The sequence below is a fragment of the Xenopus tropicalis genome, chromosome 6, assembly GCF_000004195.4.
Source record: "Xenopus tropicalis strain Nigerian chromosome 6, UCB_Xtro_10.0, whole genome shotgun sequence".
Lineage (NCBI taxonomy): Eukaryota > Metazoa > Chordata > Amphibia > Anura > Pipidae > Xenopus > Xenopus tropicalis.
In genome coordinates, this window is record NC_030682.2 from 13807094 (window position 1) to 13826713 (window position 19620).

General features: G+C 44.6%; 1 protein-coding gene across 1 annotated transcript in view; it reads right to left on the bottom strand.

Moving 5' to 3' along the window:
* acvr2b (activin A receptor type 2B) overlaps positions 1-19620 on the bottom strand; it is a 90413-nt gene that overhangs the window by 12737 nt on the left and 58056 nt on the right. Inside the window, 3 exon segments of the mRNA NM_001006870.1 lie at positions 1588-1742; positions 5232-5329; positions 7171-7378. Of these exon segments, the coding sequence (NP_001006871.1) occupies positions 1588-1742; positions 5232-5329; positions 7171-7378 (461 nt within the window).

Sequence of the window (19620 nt, forward strand, 5' to 3'; positions counted from 1 at the left end):
TAAGCACAATTCAGCAGGAACAGCCCCCTAAGTTTGCTCATAGCCTGTACAGAGAGATACCATAAAACTATGGCAGCAAAAGTTTAGCGAATAACCCCCACATGTGAACATGATTTTCTATTTGCGGCTCCCAGAGCTTCGCCGTATTGGCACAGAGGGGGGTGGGAATGCTGAGTGGGCAGTAACGGGCCGCTCTCCCTTTGTTTATACGCTGGCCGGAGTACAAGAGCACCGGGGGCCTCTGCACCGCGCTGCCATTATGCAACTGTTGGCTTGATAAACTGCTCCTCCCGTAGAGGCCAACACTGCAGAGGCACCATAAACCATATTCATTTTTATTGTCAATTAGCACTTCAGCATTATAGGTGCCGTAATTGAACTCCATTTACAGATGCTTGGGGGGGGCACAGCCATGTAACCCTTTCTCAGCGCTCTCTCTTAAATTACGTTTTATGTCAAACGCATAAAAAAAAACCCAACAAATCCAATATTGATTCCCTATTTCCTGCAGTCAGGGCCCTGCTCATTACGGCGCTTGGCACGGAGTCAGGAATTGTTTAGTAATTTGTTTATAGAAAAAGAATGTAAAGGACATTAAAACACAAGTTGCTCGCTGCCAATTTTATAGCAGCTACAAGTAGCAGCTACTGATCCCCTAGTGTGACTGCGACTAGCGGCGGCTCACAGGGAACTACAGGCCGTATGGCCAGCGGGAATTATGGTCTTTTTCTGATGCCACAGTGGGAAACGCAAATCTATTTACCCCTCGGGGCAGCTAAGTGCTGTAATATAAACTCCTAAGGGGCACCTCAGGCCTATATATACCTCTTCAAGGGCACCTTAGTCTCTATGCCCTCAACAGGGGCACCTCAGGCCTATATATACCTCTTCAAGGGCACCTTAGTCTTTATGCCCTCAACAGGGGCACCACAGGCCTATATATACCTCTTCAAGGGCACCTTAGTCTCTATGCCCCCAGCAGGGGCACCTCAGGCCTATATATATACCTCTTCAAGGGCTCGTTAGTCTCTATGCCCTCAACAGGGGCACCTCAGGCCTATATACCTCTTCAAGGGCTCCTTAGGCTCTATGCCCTCAGCAGGGGCACCTCAGGCCTATATATATACCTCTTCAAGGGCTCGTTAGTCTCTATGCCCTCAACAGGGGCACCTCAGGCCTATATACCTCTTCAAGGGCTCCTTAGGCTCTATGCCCTCAGCAGGGGCACCTTAGATATATAAAAACTCCCTATGGCTGGGTGAACTGGCCTACTGAATTACTGGTAGGTCCCTGGTAGCCCAGTCCAACACTGCCCTTGATATTCCCAAACCCACCCCCTAATATGCCCAGTTTGAATCCAGTTCTATCCAAACCTGCCCCCTATTGTGACAGTCAAGGCCAACCTGGAATACTCTTTGCATGAGTTGAAAGGGAGCATGCAATAAGCCCCACGCGGGATTGGCTACCTTGTAACTGTTCTGATCATTCGAGCAAAGCGCGTGAAAAATCAGGAGCACAGGGAGGAAGAGGAGCGGCAGTCGTGGGCAGTCTCAGGCAGTTGATCCAATGGATCCAATGTCACTTTACCTCATTGATGTCTACGTGCCCGTAGGGAGGCTTTCGATGTCGGTACATCCAGAACGCCAGGAGAATTGCCATGGAAAGACCAGCGATTGGAAGCAGGGAATAGATCAGAATGTTCAGCACAGAGGCCGGAGGCTGGGGCTTCGGATCAAATGTTTCTATAAAGATCATGGGAGGATGAAAAAAAAAAAAAAATAGCAGAGAAGGGGGAGAAAAGGTTATTTGTGGGTGATTTTAATATATATAATGCAGGCAGTCTATAGAGGCAAGAGATAAATACACCCGTACTGTACCATCCAAGGGCATCAGTATGGCAGCTCCTGCACACACACATATATACAGTGGAGGAAATAATTATTTGACCCCTCACTGATTTTGTAAGTTTGTCCAATGACAAAGAAATGAAAAGTCTCAGAACAGTATCATTTCAATGGTAGGTTTATTTTAACAGTGGCAGATAGCACATCAAAAGGAAAATCGAAAAAATAACTTTAAATAAAAGATAGCAACTGATTTGCATTTCATTGAGTGAAATAAGTTTTTGAACCCTCTAACAAAAAAAGACTTAATACTTAGTGGAAAAACCCTTGTTTGCAAGCACAGAGGTCAAACGTTTCTTGTAATTGATGAGCAAGTTTGCGCACATTTTAGGAGGAATGTTGGTCCCACTCCTCTTTGCAGATCATCTCTAAATCCCTAAGGTTTCGAGGCTGTCTCTGTGCAACTCTGAGCTTGAGCTCCCTCCATAGGTTTTCTATTGGATTAAGGTCCGGAGACTGACTAGGCCACTCCATGACCTTAATGTGCTTCTTCTTGAGCCACTCCTTTGTTGCCTTTGCTGTATGTTTTGGGTCATTGTCGTGCTGGAACACCCATCCACGACCCATTTTCAGTTTCCTGGCAGAGGGAAGGAGGTTGTCGTTCAGGATTTCATGATACATGGCTCCGTCCATTTTCCCGTTAATGCGAATAAGTTGTCCTGTGCCCTTAGCAGAAAAACACCCCCAAAGCAAAATGTTTCCACCCCCATGCTTGACGGTGGGGACGGTGTTTTGGGGGTCATAGGCAGCATTTTTCTTCCTCCAAACACAGCGAGTTGAGTTAATGCCAAAGAGCTCTATTTTGGTCTCATCAGACCACAGCACCTTCTCCCAGTCACTCACAGAATCATTCAGGTGTTCATTGGCAAACTTCAGACGGGCCTGCACATGTGCCTTCTTGAGCAGGGGGACCTTGCGAGCCCTGCAGGATTTGAATCCATTGCGGTGTAATGTGTTTCCAATGGTTTTCTTGGTGACTGTGGTCCCTGCTAATTTGAGGTCATTAACTCCTCCCGTGTAGTTCTAGGATGCTTTTTCACCTTTCTCAGAATCATTGACACCCCACGAGGTGAGATCTTGCGTGGAGCCCCAGAGCGAGGTCGATTGATGGTCATTTTGTGCTCCTTCCATTTTCGAACAATCGCACCAACAGTTGTCACCTTCTCTCCCAGCTTCTTGCTAATGGTTTTGTAGCCCATTCCAGCCTTGTGCAGGTCTACAATTTTGTCTCTGACATCCTTGGACAGCTCTTTGGTCTTTCCCATGTTGGAGAGTTTGGAGTCTGCTTGATTGATTGATTCTGTGGACAGGTGTCTTTTATACAGGTGACTAGTTAAGACAGGTGTCCTTAATGAGGTTGACTAATTGAGTAGAAGTGTCTAACCACTCTGTGGGAGCCAGAACTCTTAATGGTTGGTAGGGGTTCAAAAACTTATTTCACTCAATGAAATGCAAATCAGTTGCTATCTTTTATTTAAAGTTATTTTTTCGAATTTCCTTTTGATGTGCTATCTGCCACTGTTAAAATAAACCTACCATTGAAATGATACTGTTCTGAGACTTTTCATTTCTTTGTCATTGGACAAACTTACAAAATCAGTGAGGGGTCAAATAATTATTTCCTCCACTGTATGTGTAAGAGTTTATTTATTTTCTTAAACAAAGTTACAAAACCTTTTATGTGAAATGTATAAAAAAAATTGGTATTAGCACAGCAGGTATTTAATATTGTATTTAATAATAGGTTGGACTTTGTGTTTCCCTTATCAGCAGGGCAGGGATAACGCTTCCCGGGGCAGTGTGAACGCTCGCTAATGCTGATTTATGCTTGTCTGCATTGCTCCTCTGGCATTTACCCAAGCCAGGGACCTTGCAGGCACACAAAATAATGGGATAAAGGAGTGCAAAGGACAAAAACAATTATTCCACCACCTCTGGGCCTTGCCCTTACCCAATAACAGTACAGAATAGATGCCTGGGGACAGAGACACTTTATTGAAACAAATGTGAGCTTCGTAGGCAGTGTACTCTATGGGATCATACAGAACCCCTGCAATTCCATGCCTACTCACCAGGGGGCAGTAAAGGGCTTTAACAGTGCGTGTACACGAGCATTGGCATCAGTTACTGGAATTACAGCCTTCATCAACTCTGGTACCCGCTGAATACCCACAAATCTGTTAGGTTTTGGGGAAGAAAGTCCCTAAGTCACTGATCGGGTGGGCGGTTTGAGGGTAATAAAACAGTATTGTATTTGATCCCAACTAAGATATAATTACCCCTTATTGGGGGCAGAACAGCCCTATTGGGTTTATTTAATGGTTAAATGATTCCCTTTTCTCTGTAATAATAAAACAGTACCTGTACTTGATCCCAACTAAGATATAATTACCCCTTATTGGGGCAGAACAGCCCTATTGGGTTTATTTAATGGTTAAATGATTCCCTTTTCTCTGTAATAATAAAACAGTACCTGTACTTGATCCCAACTAAGATATAATTACCCCTTATTGGGGCAGAACAGCCCTATTGGGTTTATTTAATGGTTAAATGATTCCCTTTTCTCTGTAATAATAAAACAGTACCTGTACTTGATCCCAACTAAGATATAATTACCCCTTATTGGGGGCAGAACAGCCCTATTGGGTTTATTTAATGGTTAAATGATTCCCTTTTCTCTGTAATAATAAAACAGTACCTGTACTTGATCCCAACTAAGATATAATTACCCCTTATTGGGGGCAGAACAGCCCTATTGGGTTATTTAATGGTTAAATGATTCCCTTTTCTCTGTAATAATAAAACAGTACCTATACTTGATCCCAACTAAGATATAATTACCCCTTATTGGGGGCAGAACAGCCCTATTGGGTTTAATTCATGTTTTATGAAGACTTTAGATATGGAGATCCAAATTATGGAAAGACCCCTTATTCGTAACACCCTTGGTCCTGAGCATTCTGGATAATGGGTCCCATATCTGTATCTGTAAAACTGTCCCCTTTATTGGAGCTCCCTATAGATCCTCTCAGGCCCCTGTCAGTCTTTAATGAGGGGTGGGTGTGTCCTAACGGTCCCTGCCAGAAGCACAGTAGGAGGGGGAGAGCCAATCACAGCCCTGCAGTCACACACATGCTTCAGTTCCCTATCAGTGAGGTTTCAACCCAAATGCTGGCTGAGCAGGCAGCACCAGAACCATAAGCTCTGCTGGTACTAGCCCTAGTCTGCACAGCGAGAATGGGCCCGGCAATGAACAAGTTAACAGCGAGCGCACACCTGGGGAAGGCCGGAGCGCGCCAGGCGAGCATTCATCAGACTGTCACTTACCGACTTCAGGCAAATGAGTAAATTTCTTGTTGCAGTAGTTTCCTTCGCAGCAGCAGAAAAACACTTGGGGGTTTTCTTCCTTGGCAATACATTCCTGTCTGGGAGGCAAAGGAAGAATCATATGCACGTGTCACTTTCCGGACGCGGGAATCCATCTTGGTTTGGGAGTCTAAATCACATTACCCACACCTGTGCTAATGGAGAGGTGAGGGGGGGGGGATAAGGGTGATTGCAACTGGAAAACATTATCCAGCAGGAGCTGCCCCCCGTCATATTACCCAAACACCGATCCGCTGAGATTTAGGGAGCAGTATATCCCCTTGTTCAACAAACAGGGCTCGGGGGCTGCACATACTGAACAAGCTTACTGATCCTAAATAAGAAATATCTATGGTTTTGGTTAAAGAGGCAAATTGAGACTACTTTCACTTTCCAACTTCCTGGTTCTGCCGAGTCACTGTAGGTAGTGAAAGAAATCAACAGGAAACCTCTGTATAACAGGCTCCTTATCTTACATGCTGTCCAATAACGGAACAATAACCAATGGGGCAGGCTGTGCAGCCCCGCCCCCCCACCCCCAGACTACAGCCTACAGCATTGCTGAGGAATCCGGTTGGCTGAAGTCCGGCAATAGCGTAGGACAATGACATTAAATCTCTAGGATGCTGGGAGTTCCGCTGGGAGTTTGGCTCCATTAATATGAAATATTGTCCTCAAATTAGTTGGAAACACGGGCAGGTTCTGTAATAAAACTGATGTGCAGTGTTTTGCCTGCCTTGCTCCATTTCCATACATAGCGACAATATATCTGCAACCTAATTAACAGAGGTAAGCGACCAATTTATTGTCTTCCTGTATATTCAATCTTCATGCACCTCCCAAATATTTATATTTTAGCATATGTTTTCCACTGATATTCTACTCTATAAAAGGTCTATTACTGGAGTACAGAGCATTTCTACTTATTGCAATTTTATGCTGCTGTGGTATAGCAGGTATAGTAGGGAGAGATGGTGCCTATAGTAGCAGTGGGGGGATAATAGCCTCTGGGAAGGGACTGGGGCTGTGGGATAGCAGGTATAGTAGGGAGAGATGGTGCCTATAGTAGCAGTGGGGGGATAATAGCCTCTGGGAAGGGACTGGGGCTGTGGGATAGCAGGTATAGTAGGGAGAGATGGTGCCTATAGTAGCAGTGGGGGGGGATAATAGCCTCTGGGAAGGGACTGGGGCTGTGGGATAGCAGGTATAGTAGGGAGAGATTGTGCCTATAGTAGCAGTGGGATAATAGCCTCTGGGAAGGGACTGGGGCTGTGGGATAGCAGGTATAGTAGGGAGAGATGGTGCCTATAGTAGCAGTGGGGGGGATAATAGCCTCTGGGAAGGGACTGGGGCTGTGGGATAGCAGGTATAGTAGGGAGAGATGGTGCCTATAGTAGCAGTGGGGGGGATAATAGCCTCTGGGAAGGGACTGGGGCTGTGGGATAGCAGGTATAGTAGGGAGAGATGGTGCCTATAGTAGCAGTGGGGGGGGGATAATAGCCTCTGGGAAGGGACTGGGGCTGTGGGATAGCAGGTATAGTAGGGAGAGATGGTGCCTATAGTAGCAGTGGGATAATAGCCTCTGGGAAGGGACTGGGGCTGTGGGATAGCAGGTATAGTAGGGAGAGATGGTGCCTATAGTAGCAGTGGGGGGATAATAGCCTCTGGGAAGGGACTGGGGCTGTGGGATAGCAGGTATAGTAGGGAGAGATGGTGCCTATAGTAGCAGTGGGATAATAGCCTCTGGGAAGGGACTGGGGCTGTGGGATAGCAGGTATAGTAGGGAGAGATAGTGCCTATAGTAGCAGTGGGGGGATAATAGCCTCTGGGAAGGGACTTTGGGATAGTAGGTTTAGGTCAGTCCTTTTTCATAGAACATAATAAAAGGCACCTCACTTACCTGTCGTAACAGTTGAAATCATCCAGCCAGCACCCTTTCTTCACCAGCTCTATGAAGCCCGAGTTGTTCCTCCAAGATGCATAACAGTGGAGTCGCTTGTCCTTCTCCCCTTCGCAGCTTTCTACCCCACTTTGGTTGGTTTTCTCCAGCTCCCAGTTGGCATTGTAATAGATGCACTCCCTCGTCTCCACCTCGTCATGTCCGGAGCCTGGGGCCGAGGGAAATACAGAGTCAGTCACAGTTGTGCCAATTCACACATAAGCAGCAGAAGGTATCATTTAGAGTGGATGAAATATTATATATATATATATATATTTCATGTAACATAGAATGCATTCTCACAAACATTACCAGGCAGAAGCGAGTGGAAACATTCATTGTGAGAAAAGCACAAAATAAATCGGAGACAAAAAGTGGAGCCAAGTAGACGGCATTTTCCTCGAAAACAGCTTCTCAAACGCCGCCGCTGCCAAGATCGTGTAAACACTGGGCACGGAAATAACAGCCATTGTCTGAGCCGCTGCCTGGCAGAATAACCCATTCAGGCCAAGATTGCTGGGCCCAAAAGATTTGAGGAAAGGGACCAGAGGTGCCAAAATCTGCACAATAGGCAGGAGAGGGTCCCGAAATGGGGGGGGGCAAACCTTGTCAATACAACAAATCGGGGACTTTCAATAATTTTAGTTTATGATGTTAAACACATAAATCTTGCAATCTAAATATTCTGAATAATTACAATTGTTTTAGGTCTTAACAGCTGATGCTTCTTTATAGGTAAAAGCAAAGATGGCACAAATGGAAACACGGGTATCAGTCTGACATGCACAGAAATACCAGTCATTCCCCTTCCATGCTCTAGAGGGAGCACTTGTTCCACTAGGCAGCCGAGCCATGTAAAATGCATGTTCCAAGACACAAGGTGCATATAAATACTAAGTTACTGTCCTTTCAGCTGTTGCTAAATACACTTCCCAGCATGCTCAGCAAGTCACTATGGTATTCATTAGGAAAGGTCATATGGTTAATTAAACAACCCCTAATAAAGCAGCTGCCATACTGATATTGTCTGTGTTATATATTAATGGTTAATAAAACAACCCTTAACTACTATTAGCCAATGCCATTACATTATTTTGAGAAATAAAAGATAATCGACCAATTAAAAGGGCTGGAAAATCTTAGCTTATACCTTACTAGGAGAGTATATATATATATATATATATATATATATATATATATATATATATATATATATATATATATATATATATATATATATATATATATATATATATATATATATATATTACTCTGGGGTGACTGACAGCTCTACAGAACATGGGGAATGAGAGAAAGGTAATCATTGCATAAACCCCTATAGGTTCATGGGGCACTCACTCATAACCTGCCCTAGTATACGGACCCAGTTACATTTCCCTTATGATACCATCTTGCCACTATTACAGTGCTTTCAGCTAACCTATTGTTTCTCCTACTCCCATGTAACTGGAGGAGTCCCAAGCCGGACTTGGATTTCTTACTATTGCTATTCTGATACCTACTGGGAGCTGCTATCTTGCTCCCTTCCCATTGTTCTGCTGATCGGCTGCTGGGGGGGGGGGGGGGGGGGGAATATCACTCCAACTTGCAGCGCAGCAGTAAAATGTGCCTGAGTCTGAGCTTTCAGCCAGCGCTACACATTAGAACTGCTTTCAGCTAACCTATTGTTTCTCCTACTCCCATGTAACTGGAGGAGTCCCAAGCCGGACTTGGATTTCTTACTATTGAGTGCTATTCTGATACCTACTGGGAGCTGCTATCTTGCTCCCTTCCCATTGTTCTGCTGATCGGCTGCTGGGGGTGAGGGGAGGGGGGGGATATCACTCCAACTTGCAGCGCAGCAGTAAAGTGTGACTGAAGTTTATCAGAGCACAGGTCACATGGCTGTGGCACCCTGGGAAATGAAGAATAAAGCTAGCCCCATGGGAAAAACAGATTACAATGCAGGATTCTGCTGGAGAAGCTCTATTAACTGATGGGTTCCCTGGCAAATCTGATGGTGGCCCATCTTAAACTTGCCACCGGCATTTATTTGCCCCTGGTAATATGGCAGTTAAGTCAGGGCTCTCATCCTGCACACCGCTTGTACCCCCTACAGGCAGCGTAGACGTCTCTAAGGCAAATACATCAGGTTCCAAAGTGCAACCAACGGTCTCCCCTGGCTTTACAAGTTCTTCTGGCCAGATGCTCAACCAACTGAGAGTTCTAGTTCAGCTATAAATGGATGCGCTGTTACTACACATACAGTCAAATTCAGGAAGGAATCATGGTATTAAGAACCACCGTACAAAAAAAAAAAAAAGTAAAGCAATTTTCTATTGATTTTTTTTCCCACCGAGAAACCCAATTTCTTAGGAATTGGGAACAAAAAAACAGAAATGACCGCAGAGATCAAATTACCAAAAATCAATTGCAAAGTAAATTGCTTGGCCCGCCAACACCACCCCTGGCTCTGAAGTCATGTGACCAGCTCTCCTGTGGCGCAGGTGCTAACAAACCACTGCGGGGGGCGCTAATGGAGGCCTTTCCTTGAAGAACACAGGAACTCACTTTAAAACTATTGAAAATGTGTAGTGAATGCACATGGGAAGGTACCCTGGGATTACATTTTTTTTCCCTTATGCCCATAATAGTTTTTTTGGTTAAGTTCCCCTTTAAATGTAAGGTTGGTTATAAAAACTACAGCAGATGACAGGGCTTTTTTTCTTTACTACAAAGGCCACAAGGGAGATGCACCAGTGCACTGCAGCGCAGGCAGGCAAGGGACTCAGCAATAGGCATGTCCAGAGGGGCCCTCAGGGGACACCCAGGTCACCGTCCCGTGGGTGTAAGGAAGCCCGACATCATTTTGCAGCTTGGGGATAGAATATCTCAGCCGTCTGTCCCTAGAATCTGTCCAGATCAATACATTGTAGCAGCCTGGATGGGTGCACCCTTCTACCCAAGCCCACTGGGTGCCACCATTCTATATTTTACCTATTACTTCTATGTCGTTGGATTTAGGTCCCTGAGCTATAAGGTGCCAAACAGGCATCGCCCTCAAATCTCACTATTACAGGCCTTCACTGGGGGGTCCCTTTGTTAAAGGAACAGTAACACCAAAATTAAAGTACAGGTATGGGATAGATTATCTGGAAACCCCAGAAATATCTGAATTACCGAATGGCCGTCTCCCATAGACTCCATTATAAGCAAATAATTCTAATTTTTGAAAATGATTTCCTTTTTCTCTGTAATAATAAAACAGTACCTGTACTTGATCCCAACTAAGATATAATTACCCCTTATTGGGGGCAGAACAGCCCTATTGGGTTTATTTCATGGTTAAATGATTCCCTTTTCTCTGTAATAATAAAACAGTACCTGTACTTGATCCCAACTAAGATATAATTACCCCTTATTGGGGCAGAACAGTCCTATTGGGTTTATTTAATGGTTAAATGATTCCCTTTTCTCTGTAATAATAAAACAGTACCTGTACTTGATCCCAACTAAGATATAATTACCCCTTATTGGGGGCAAAGCAATCCTATTGGGTTTATTTATTATTTAAATGATTTTTTAGTAGACTTAAGTTATGGAGATCCAAATTACAGAAAGATCCCTTATCTGGAAAACCCCAGGTCCCGAGCATTCTGTATAATAGGTCCCATACCTGTAATTCAAATATAATGTACAACTGCCCTGCTCTGGTAAAAGTGTATTTGCTTCAAAAACCCTACTATAGTTGATATAAACAAAGCTGCTCTGTAGCCAAAGGTAAAAAGGCACAGGTTACTTAGCAGATCACAGATAAGGCATGTAGATTCCAGCTGTATTCTACAGAGCTCATTTTTTTGGTGTTACTGTTCCTTTAAGGTCGGCCCTAGAGTTGCAGGAACGCTGTATTATAGGCACAACAACACGATCAGTCCCAAAAGTGAACCAAAAGCCCATTATGTGGCCAATCAGATAATCTTATTCTGCGCCTTCTGTTGGGTCAGCGAGGACAGAAGCAGCGAAGGAACATAATCCCATTAGCTCTTTACGGGGCAAGGTACCGAGCCATATAGAGCTCCATTAGCTCCGGCGACAAACACTGTGACAAGAAACACACACACACACAGTGTTATAGACACACACACAGTGTTATAGACACACACACACACACAGTGTTATAGACACACAATGGCGGAGTTATTGTACAGGGTGGGCCATTTATATGGATACACCTTAACATAATGGGAATCCATTCCCATTATGTTAAGGTGTATCCATATAAATGGCCCACCCTGTACATTCCTCAGCGGCAGGGGGAGCAACGTATAGCCTGCATAATGAGACCCTAGCAACCAGATTGCTGCTAAAATACAACATGGAGAGCTGCTGAACAAAAAGCCTAATAACTGAAAAACCATAATCAATGAAGACCAATTGCAAATGGTCTCACAATATCAATATCAATATTAGTGTAAAGGTGAACTACCCCATTAAGGTATATGGGGTATATGAGGCCAAGCCTCAGTCCAACTGTATTTTAAAATTTGATAGTGGATAGGGTCACCCACATTCATATCTGAAACTCTGCATGGCTCAGTGCATTCTGGGACAAAATAGACTGTTGGCACTTGGCTACACACCTAAGTAACAGCCCCCCCATACATTGTATCACCCAGCATTGGTCAAAGATTAATTAAGGCCCAGTGCCTCGCCAGTTGACTATATCTGCCATTACTACTCCCTAGGGAAAGCACAGAGGCAACTGAATTCCACTGACCCATAAGAGCTACCGTACTCAGTATTTCCTATTAAAGATGCTTATATAAAGGCAATAGCATGCCAACATGGTTTTATGGCGCTTCTCTATACAGAAATACAAAGATGTCTGTTCCTCATGACCGAACTCCTAGCTGCACCATTAACAAATGTCTACAGTTGATAATAAGGAAGGTTGACACCAGACTTGCAACAATGGAAGATTAAGCAAGACTGAAACTGCCAACAAGCTATAAGCACCTTTCATGAAAAGCTCAAGAACTTAGCGTTGGTTTGTACCATCAGTGACCCAACCAGCCATCGGTGAGGTGTCCAAACAGAACTTGGTCTTTCATTGGCTCATCCCATGGCAGATGCTAAACATCTAATGAAGGGGCAGGAAAGGTGGCAGTCAGCGGGGGAATATGTTTGCCGACAGCATTCTGTGCCATCACCGAACTGAGGGAGTTTTGTTGTGTCTGAAAGATGTGAATTTGCTGACTCGGTTGGCTTGTGTGTGCCTTGGCCCGAGACTAGAAAACAATTAGCGGCAATGTTTATTCTCCATACAAAGTCCAGTTAGAGAGGAATCAAGCCTGAATGATCTTTGGACGGTGACCTCAGAAAACCCAAAAGTGCATTGCAATTCAGAACCCCCCAGCTATGAATGTGTGTGATCCAAACGGGCTCCGCGGCACATCAACTTCCATTACACATCAGAGCTGCCCCCCAGGTCTCCACCTGCGCTGGGGCACAATATGTATTCATCTTTGGGGGGGGGGATGACCTGGCTCTGAGCATGGAGGGAGGGGGGATTTGCCGCTGTCACTTGGATGAGGAAAGGTGACATTAAAAAAAAGCATAAGTTCTCCTGTTGGAGTGGCTGACACAAATGCATTCAGAAACACGCCACTTCCAATGAAGCCCGGCCATGTATAGAGCCGGAGAGAAGCTGCACTAAGTCTGCGCTTCCCATGGGCTTGGGTGCATCTAAACTTTATTCTGTTGCATTTAGAAGAACTTTTGTAGGCAACATTGAGCCCCACATGTCCATTTCTGACCATAACTCCCCAAGCTCAGACCCACCATACAGTCTTATAGTATGTGTCCTTCTCATACACGGCACCACCAATCTCTTTGGGTGAAGACACACAGAGCTACTAGTAGCAGCTACTTGTCGTGGCTACTAAAATAGACAATGCTGATCATTTACTGATAATTGTCTTTACATGTGTTTTAGCAGAGGCAATTCTCAGTATTGTCTATGGCAGGCTATTTTCTGGAGTTCAGTAGCCTTGAAAAAGTAGCTGCTACTAGTAAGCTCAGTGTGTCATCACCTTTAATGTTTTCTTTAGCAATCTCCCCAGCCAGATATATTGCCCCCACTCAATCAAGTCTTAATTCTCATTTGTCGCCAGTACCTACATTAGTCCCCCCAATTGATACATTAGTATTGATCATCATTGATACATTAGTCCCCCCCAAACACCCACCATTATACCACCAGCTGCCTCTACAACTTTACTCCTTCATACAAATATTCTTCTAATGCAGTGATCCCCAACCAGTGGTTTGTGAGCAACATGTTGCTCTCCAACCCCTTGGATGTTGCTCCCAGTGGCCTCAAAGTAGATGCCCATTTTTGAATTTCTGGCTTGGGGGCAAGTTTAGATTGCATAAAACCCAGTGTAAAGCCAAACAGAGCCTTCTATAGGCTTCCAGTCCACATAGGGGCTACCAAATAGCCAACTATAGCTCTTATTTGCACCCCAGGAACTTTTTCCATGCTTGTGTTTCTCCCCAACACTTTTTCCATTTGAATGTGGCTCACGAGTACAAAAGGTTGGGGATCCCTGTTCTAATGGCAGAGCAGCATGGGTGGTTTGGCTCTCTCCATAGGAATCGTTCATTGCCCCTACACTTCTGGGTACCAACCCAACTTACACCAGGGTACCAACCCAACTTATTGTTGAGGTGTATACCCATCCCATCTGACTAAATCTCTTGCTAGAATCTATAGTTCTCACCCAGACCTAGTTCACAGGGTCCCGCCCTTGGCTTGAAGTCATTGGAGTCCCAGTCTTCCCCAGGCTCTAGATACACACCCAACCCCTTACTGAAGGGGGTACATCATTTCCCCAGTCTTGAGTAGTCACCTAACTTTGCCTGTACCACTTGTATTTGACATTACACCTGTTGCCCCAAGTTGTCCTTCAAAAAACCCTACCTAGGATATTCCACTATATTCATCGGTTCTCATTTGGGGCACTTTTTTTTAGGGATTTATTTCCTACATCCTAAACCTATTATCTCCTATCACCTTTCCCTTCCCTACTGTAGACTTTTTGGCAAGAACGTTATAAGGTGCTAAGTTTAGCAAAATAATCTTACAAATGCCCCCCCCCCCCCTTTTCTCCTTGTGAGACTCGTTTGGGACCCGATCCATCAGTCCGTTTTGGAAGTGACAAGAAAAGCCTTTGCAGCAGGTGTGCAGGGCGACATCCTCGCCCAGGGAACTTGCCCAGGGATTAATGGTGACACTTGGGACTCTAACATATTCTTTTACAGCTTTGAGTCCAGGGCTGCAACTGTGCTGGTTCCACCCTGCCAAGAATTTTAGACAAATAATACTGGGAGATTTTTCCTCTCGCCCCCTTCCCTGACTCCTTCCATGGCAGGCAACTCCCTTTTATATAGAGGTCAGCTTCTGCCCCGCCCATTCCTCTCCCTCATACACCCATTTCCCCGCCCCCAAGTGATGTCACTGCCCAGTCTCCCAACCTAAAGGCTGGTAATAAAAGAAAAGAAAAAAAAAAGGTGGCAACCCTACTCCATGTGTGTCCGGCTCTAAATAAAGAAGGTTATGGCACAAAGAGATTATTTTGGTTGGTAGAAGCCAAACGCTGGTGCAAACTCAAGAGGCAGTAGCCCTGGGCAAGTAGCGGCAATTAAAATGAACCTAGTGGCAAAGTGGACTTCAGTGTTCATCTATGGTTGCAGCTATACGTGAACTGCTGCAGGGGTTCCTTATATTGATATTAATTCTTTCATTATTTGTTGTTCTTTAGTTATTTAGCTTTCTGTTGCGCAGCTCTGCAGTTTGGCATTTCCGCAGCTATCTGGTTGCTAAGGTCTTGTTTACCTTAGCAACCAGGCAGTGGTTTAAATCAGAGACTGGAAGATGAATAGTTGAAGGTCTCAATAGAAAGATAAGGAATAAAAAGTAACAATAATACAGGTTTAGGACCCATTATTCAGAATGCTCGGGACCAAGGGCATTCCGGATAAGGGGTCTTTCTGTAATTTGGATCTTCATACCTTAAGTCTACTAAAAAATCAATAAAACATTAATTAAACCCAATAGGGCTGTTCTGCCCCAATAAGGGGTAATTATATCTTAGTTGGGATCAAGTACAGGTATTGTTTTATTATTACAGAGAAAAGGGAATCATTTAACCATTAAATAAACCCAATAGGGCTGTTCTGCCCCAATAAGGGGTAATTATATCTTAGTTGGGATCAAGTACAGGTACTGTTTTATTATTACAGAGAAAAGGGAATCATTTAACCATTAAATAAACCCAATAGGGCTGTTCTGCCCCCAATAAGGGGTAATTATATCTTAGTTGGGATCAAGTACAGGTACTGTTTTATTATTACAGAGAAAAGGGAATCATTTAACCATTAAATAAACCCAATAGGGCTGTTCTGCCCCCAATAAGGGGTAATTATATCTTAGTTGGGATCAAGTACAGGTACGGTTTTATTATTACAGAGAAAAGGGAATCATTTAACCATTAAATAAACCCAATAGGGCTGTTCTGCCCCCAATAAGGGGTAATTATATCTTAGTTGGGATCAAGTACAGGTACTGTTTTATTATTACAGAGAAAAGGGAATCATTTAACCATTAAATAAACCCAATAGGGCTGTTCTGCCCCCAATAAGGGGTAATTATATCTTAGTTGGGATCAAGTACAGGTACTGTTTTATTATTACAGAGAAAAAGGCTTTCCGTAATTCTGGATAATGGGTTTCCGGATAAGGGATCCCATACCTGTACTAATATTATTAGCTCACAGAGCAACTGTTTTTTTTTTTTTAGTTGCCGGGGTCAGTGACCCCCCTTTGAAAGCTGGAAAATTGTTAAAAGAGGCAGGCAAATAATAAATAACTCAAGAAACTGTGGCTGAATGGCCACATTGCAGTTATATCTCGAGTCTCACCCTAAATAACCTTCAGGCTGTGGGGCCTCCTGTACTGCCGAGGGGGGGGTAATTAGACATTTACCCTAAACCTCACTCCTAATTACCCCGGGGCAAGCTGGATAAATGCAGAAACTTCCCGCGGCGCTCGGGGAAACATTAAGAATTCCGACTTCGGAATATATTCACTCTCTGTCGGAGCAGCCGATTGGCAAGAAGCAGCATCATTATATCTGAATTTGAACAACGGAGGGATGGGGGGGGGGGAAATAACTGCTTTCATGCTATATTTGTTCAGGTATAATTCCCCCCGCGCCTCTGTCACTCGCAGCCCCACATTACGCCTCTCAAAATGTCTGCTCGGGAACGCTCTAAGCCATGTCGACATCTCATTTCCTACGGTTCGCAGCTGTCACCGTTCCTCTGCGAGAGCGAGGGGCTTTGTCGAGCTCTGAATCTAATGCTTTTACACAACATCGCTAAGTAGAAATCCAATTTTTTACTGATTTTCTGGCAGAAATCACAACCCTTCAAGGGGGAAAAAAAAAATAAAATAAAATGTGAATATCCTTCATGAGGGAAATAGCGCCCATCGAGCTTAGAGCGTCGGGGAGGGTGTAAATGCCAAGTGTTTGCGGAGAGGATAAAAGGATATCATTGATATTACGGGAGGCACACTGGGAGCAAAATACCCCCCCCCCCACAGATGATACGGATTAGACCGGCCCAAAAGGTCAAGTTAATCAGCTCCTGGGAATATTGATTCTGCTGTATATTTACCCCCGTCAACTTTTTTGCCTTCTACATTCAGCAAAGCATCAAAATGACCAATATTGGCACCGAAATCCGGCCCCACTGCTCCCACAGGTGACTTTCATATAATCTGTACTAGAAAATGGCTTTGTGGCCATAGCTGGCATTCCTGTAGCCTTTCAGCCTAGCAACAGTTCAGCATAGAAAGCAGTGCAGCCTGCAGCAGAAATGATTAATATTCAGAAATGAATAACCAACCCTAAAGCACCAGTTTCTATGACAGAGGTGACTTCACTTTCTGCTAATGTGTGTCCTGACAGCCCCTAAGCTTGGCTTCCCAACAGCAGCCCAGAACTCACTGAGCACGTGCAGTGCCACTGACCCACAGAAGATGGCCTAACAAGATCCATGATGGCGAGCTCCCATGAACAGGTTTGAAGGCCTGGATCGTTACTGTTATAGGGCTGTGGAAACTCTAGGCTGGTACAGCAAGTTCCGTTTATGATATGGCATTTCTATTCAAAGTCTTGCTTTAGGCTTTAGTTGTCCTTTAAAAGGTAAACGTTATATCCCCTGGGGGTGCAAATGTTAGGCATCGCTTGATGATTAAAATCGCTTACCCGATACCTACGGTTGACAACTTTTGGCAATGGCCTTCAGGACAGGGGCGAGCTGTGATGTAATTTGATGGGGGGGGCAGGGAAATGGGCAAACCAGGGCGGGGCAAGGGTAAATGTGACCAGTAAATGGGCGGGGCAGAGATGGGGCTGCGATAATAAAAGCTGATCAGCAGTCGAGAAGGTAAAGAAAGGTGAATGGGGGGGGGGGGGGGATTGATAGGTTATTACAAATTTACTAGTGATTTACCGGCCAAGTGGTAACTTTACTGATACCCCAAGGCCGTGCCCCTGTTTGCTAAATACTATACTAGTCTGGTCAGGGCTGGGAGCACCAAGACACAAAATTCCTATATCTTCGGTTCGGCCCCTGGGCCAGTCCAAGTGCCCGGCACAGTAAAATGACAGCTTTTTGCTTGTAACGTTTAGGCACCGCTTAGTGATTTCTCCCTTTGCTTCTGCCACCAAGAGCCAAATAAAGCGAAGCATTTACACAGCAATAAACCCCTGGCTGTCATTCCCAGGGATAACCCTCAGGAACAAACGGAAGGGTTGGCATTTTGTTGTTTCATTCTGACTCTGCATCTGGCGCCACTCTGCCCCCCGCAGTGCCCACCCCGACCCAACACCAGACATGCCTTCCCACTGCCCCTACACTCACCAACAGGGGAAAGGCAGTGACAGGGGAGCATTACAGGGTGGCAGTTTTATGTGACATTTATTTACTAGGTAAAAGCGATGGTGAGTTTATGGGGAAAGTCATTCCCTGCCCCTGCACATTCCAATGCACCGAAGGCACACGCTCTACCTTGTGTTACTGGAACAACGTATGGGCTGCTACGGGCTCATAAACCAGGAGATTATTATTATTATCATTGATTTATAAAGCACAACATATCCCGCAGCGCTGTACAATAAGTGGGTTACATACATTGGACATACAGAGTAACATATAAAGCAATCAGTAACCGATACAAGAGGTGAAGAGGGCCCTGCCCAAAAGAGCTTACAGTCTACTTTGCCCCAATTTCACACCTATTAATAAACCTATATACTTATATTATCTATTAATGGGCAATATTCATAACTCACTGATAGGACCGGGTATCAGAATATGCTATATTGTATGAAGTGGTGTAATTATAGGTAATTTATATTGATTGGATTTATTGCGAGGTTATTACTAAATAATAAGAATTGCACTGGGGGGTGGAGCAAACATAGGGGGCTGTTCCTGCTGAATTGTGCTTAGTACAGGGGAATCCCTATGCTGCCATAGTTTTATGGTGTCTCTCTGTACAGGCTATGGGCAAACTTAGGGGGCTGTTCCTGCTGAATTGTGCTTAGTACAGGGGAATCCCTATGCTGCCATAGTTTTATGGTGTCTCTCTGTACAGGCTATGAGCAAACTTAGGGGGCTGTTCCTGCTGAATTGTGCTTAGTACAGGGAATCCCTATGCTGCCATAGTTTGATGGTATCTCTCTGTACAGGCTATGAGCAAACATAGGGGGCTGTTCCTGCTGAATTGTGCTTAGTACAGGGGAATCCCTATGCTGCCATAGTTTTATGGTATCTCTCTGTACAGGCTATGAGCAAATTTAGGGGGCTGTTCCTGCTGAATTGTGCTTAGTACAGGGGAATCCCTATGTGCCATAGTTTTATGGTATCTCTCTGTACAGGCTATGAGCAAACTTAGGGGGCTGTTCCTGCTGAATTGTGCTTAGTACAGGGGAATCCCTATGTGCCATAGTTTTATGGTATCTCTCTGTACAGGCTATGAGCAAACTTAGGGGGCTGTTCCTGCTGAATTGTGCTTAGTACAGGGGAATCCCTATGCTGCCATAGTTTTATGGTATTTCTCTGTACAGGCTATGAGCAAACTTAGGGTAACACTCAAACATTAACTGAAACAGTGGTAGAGCAGCAGGTTGTCTTTACTTATCAATTGTTTTTATAGAATATCCAATAGAGTCCGTGTAAGTGGCTGATCAGCCCGGACTCCCGGCAGGCGCGCTGGGAGTATAAGGGAGAGCTCTGTGCTTTCTATGATATTTTATCCCCCTCTGTTTCTCTGGGTTTC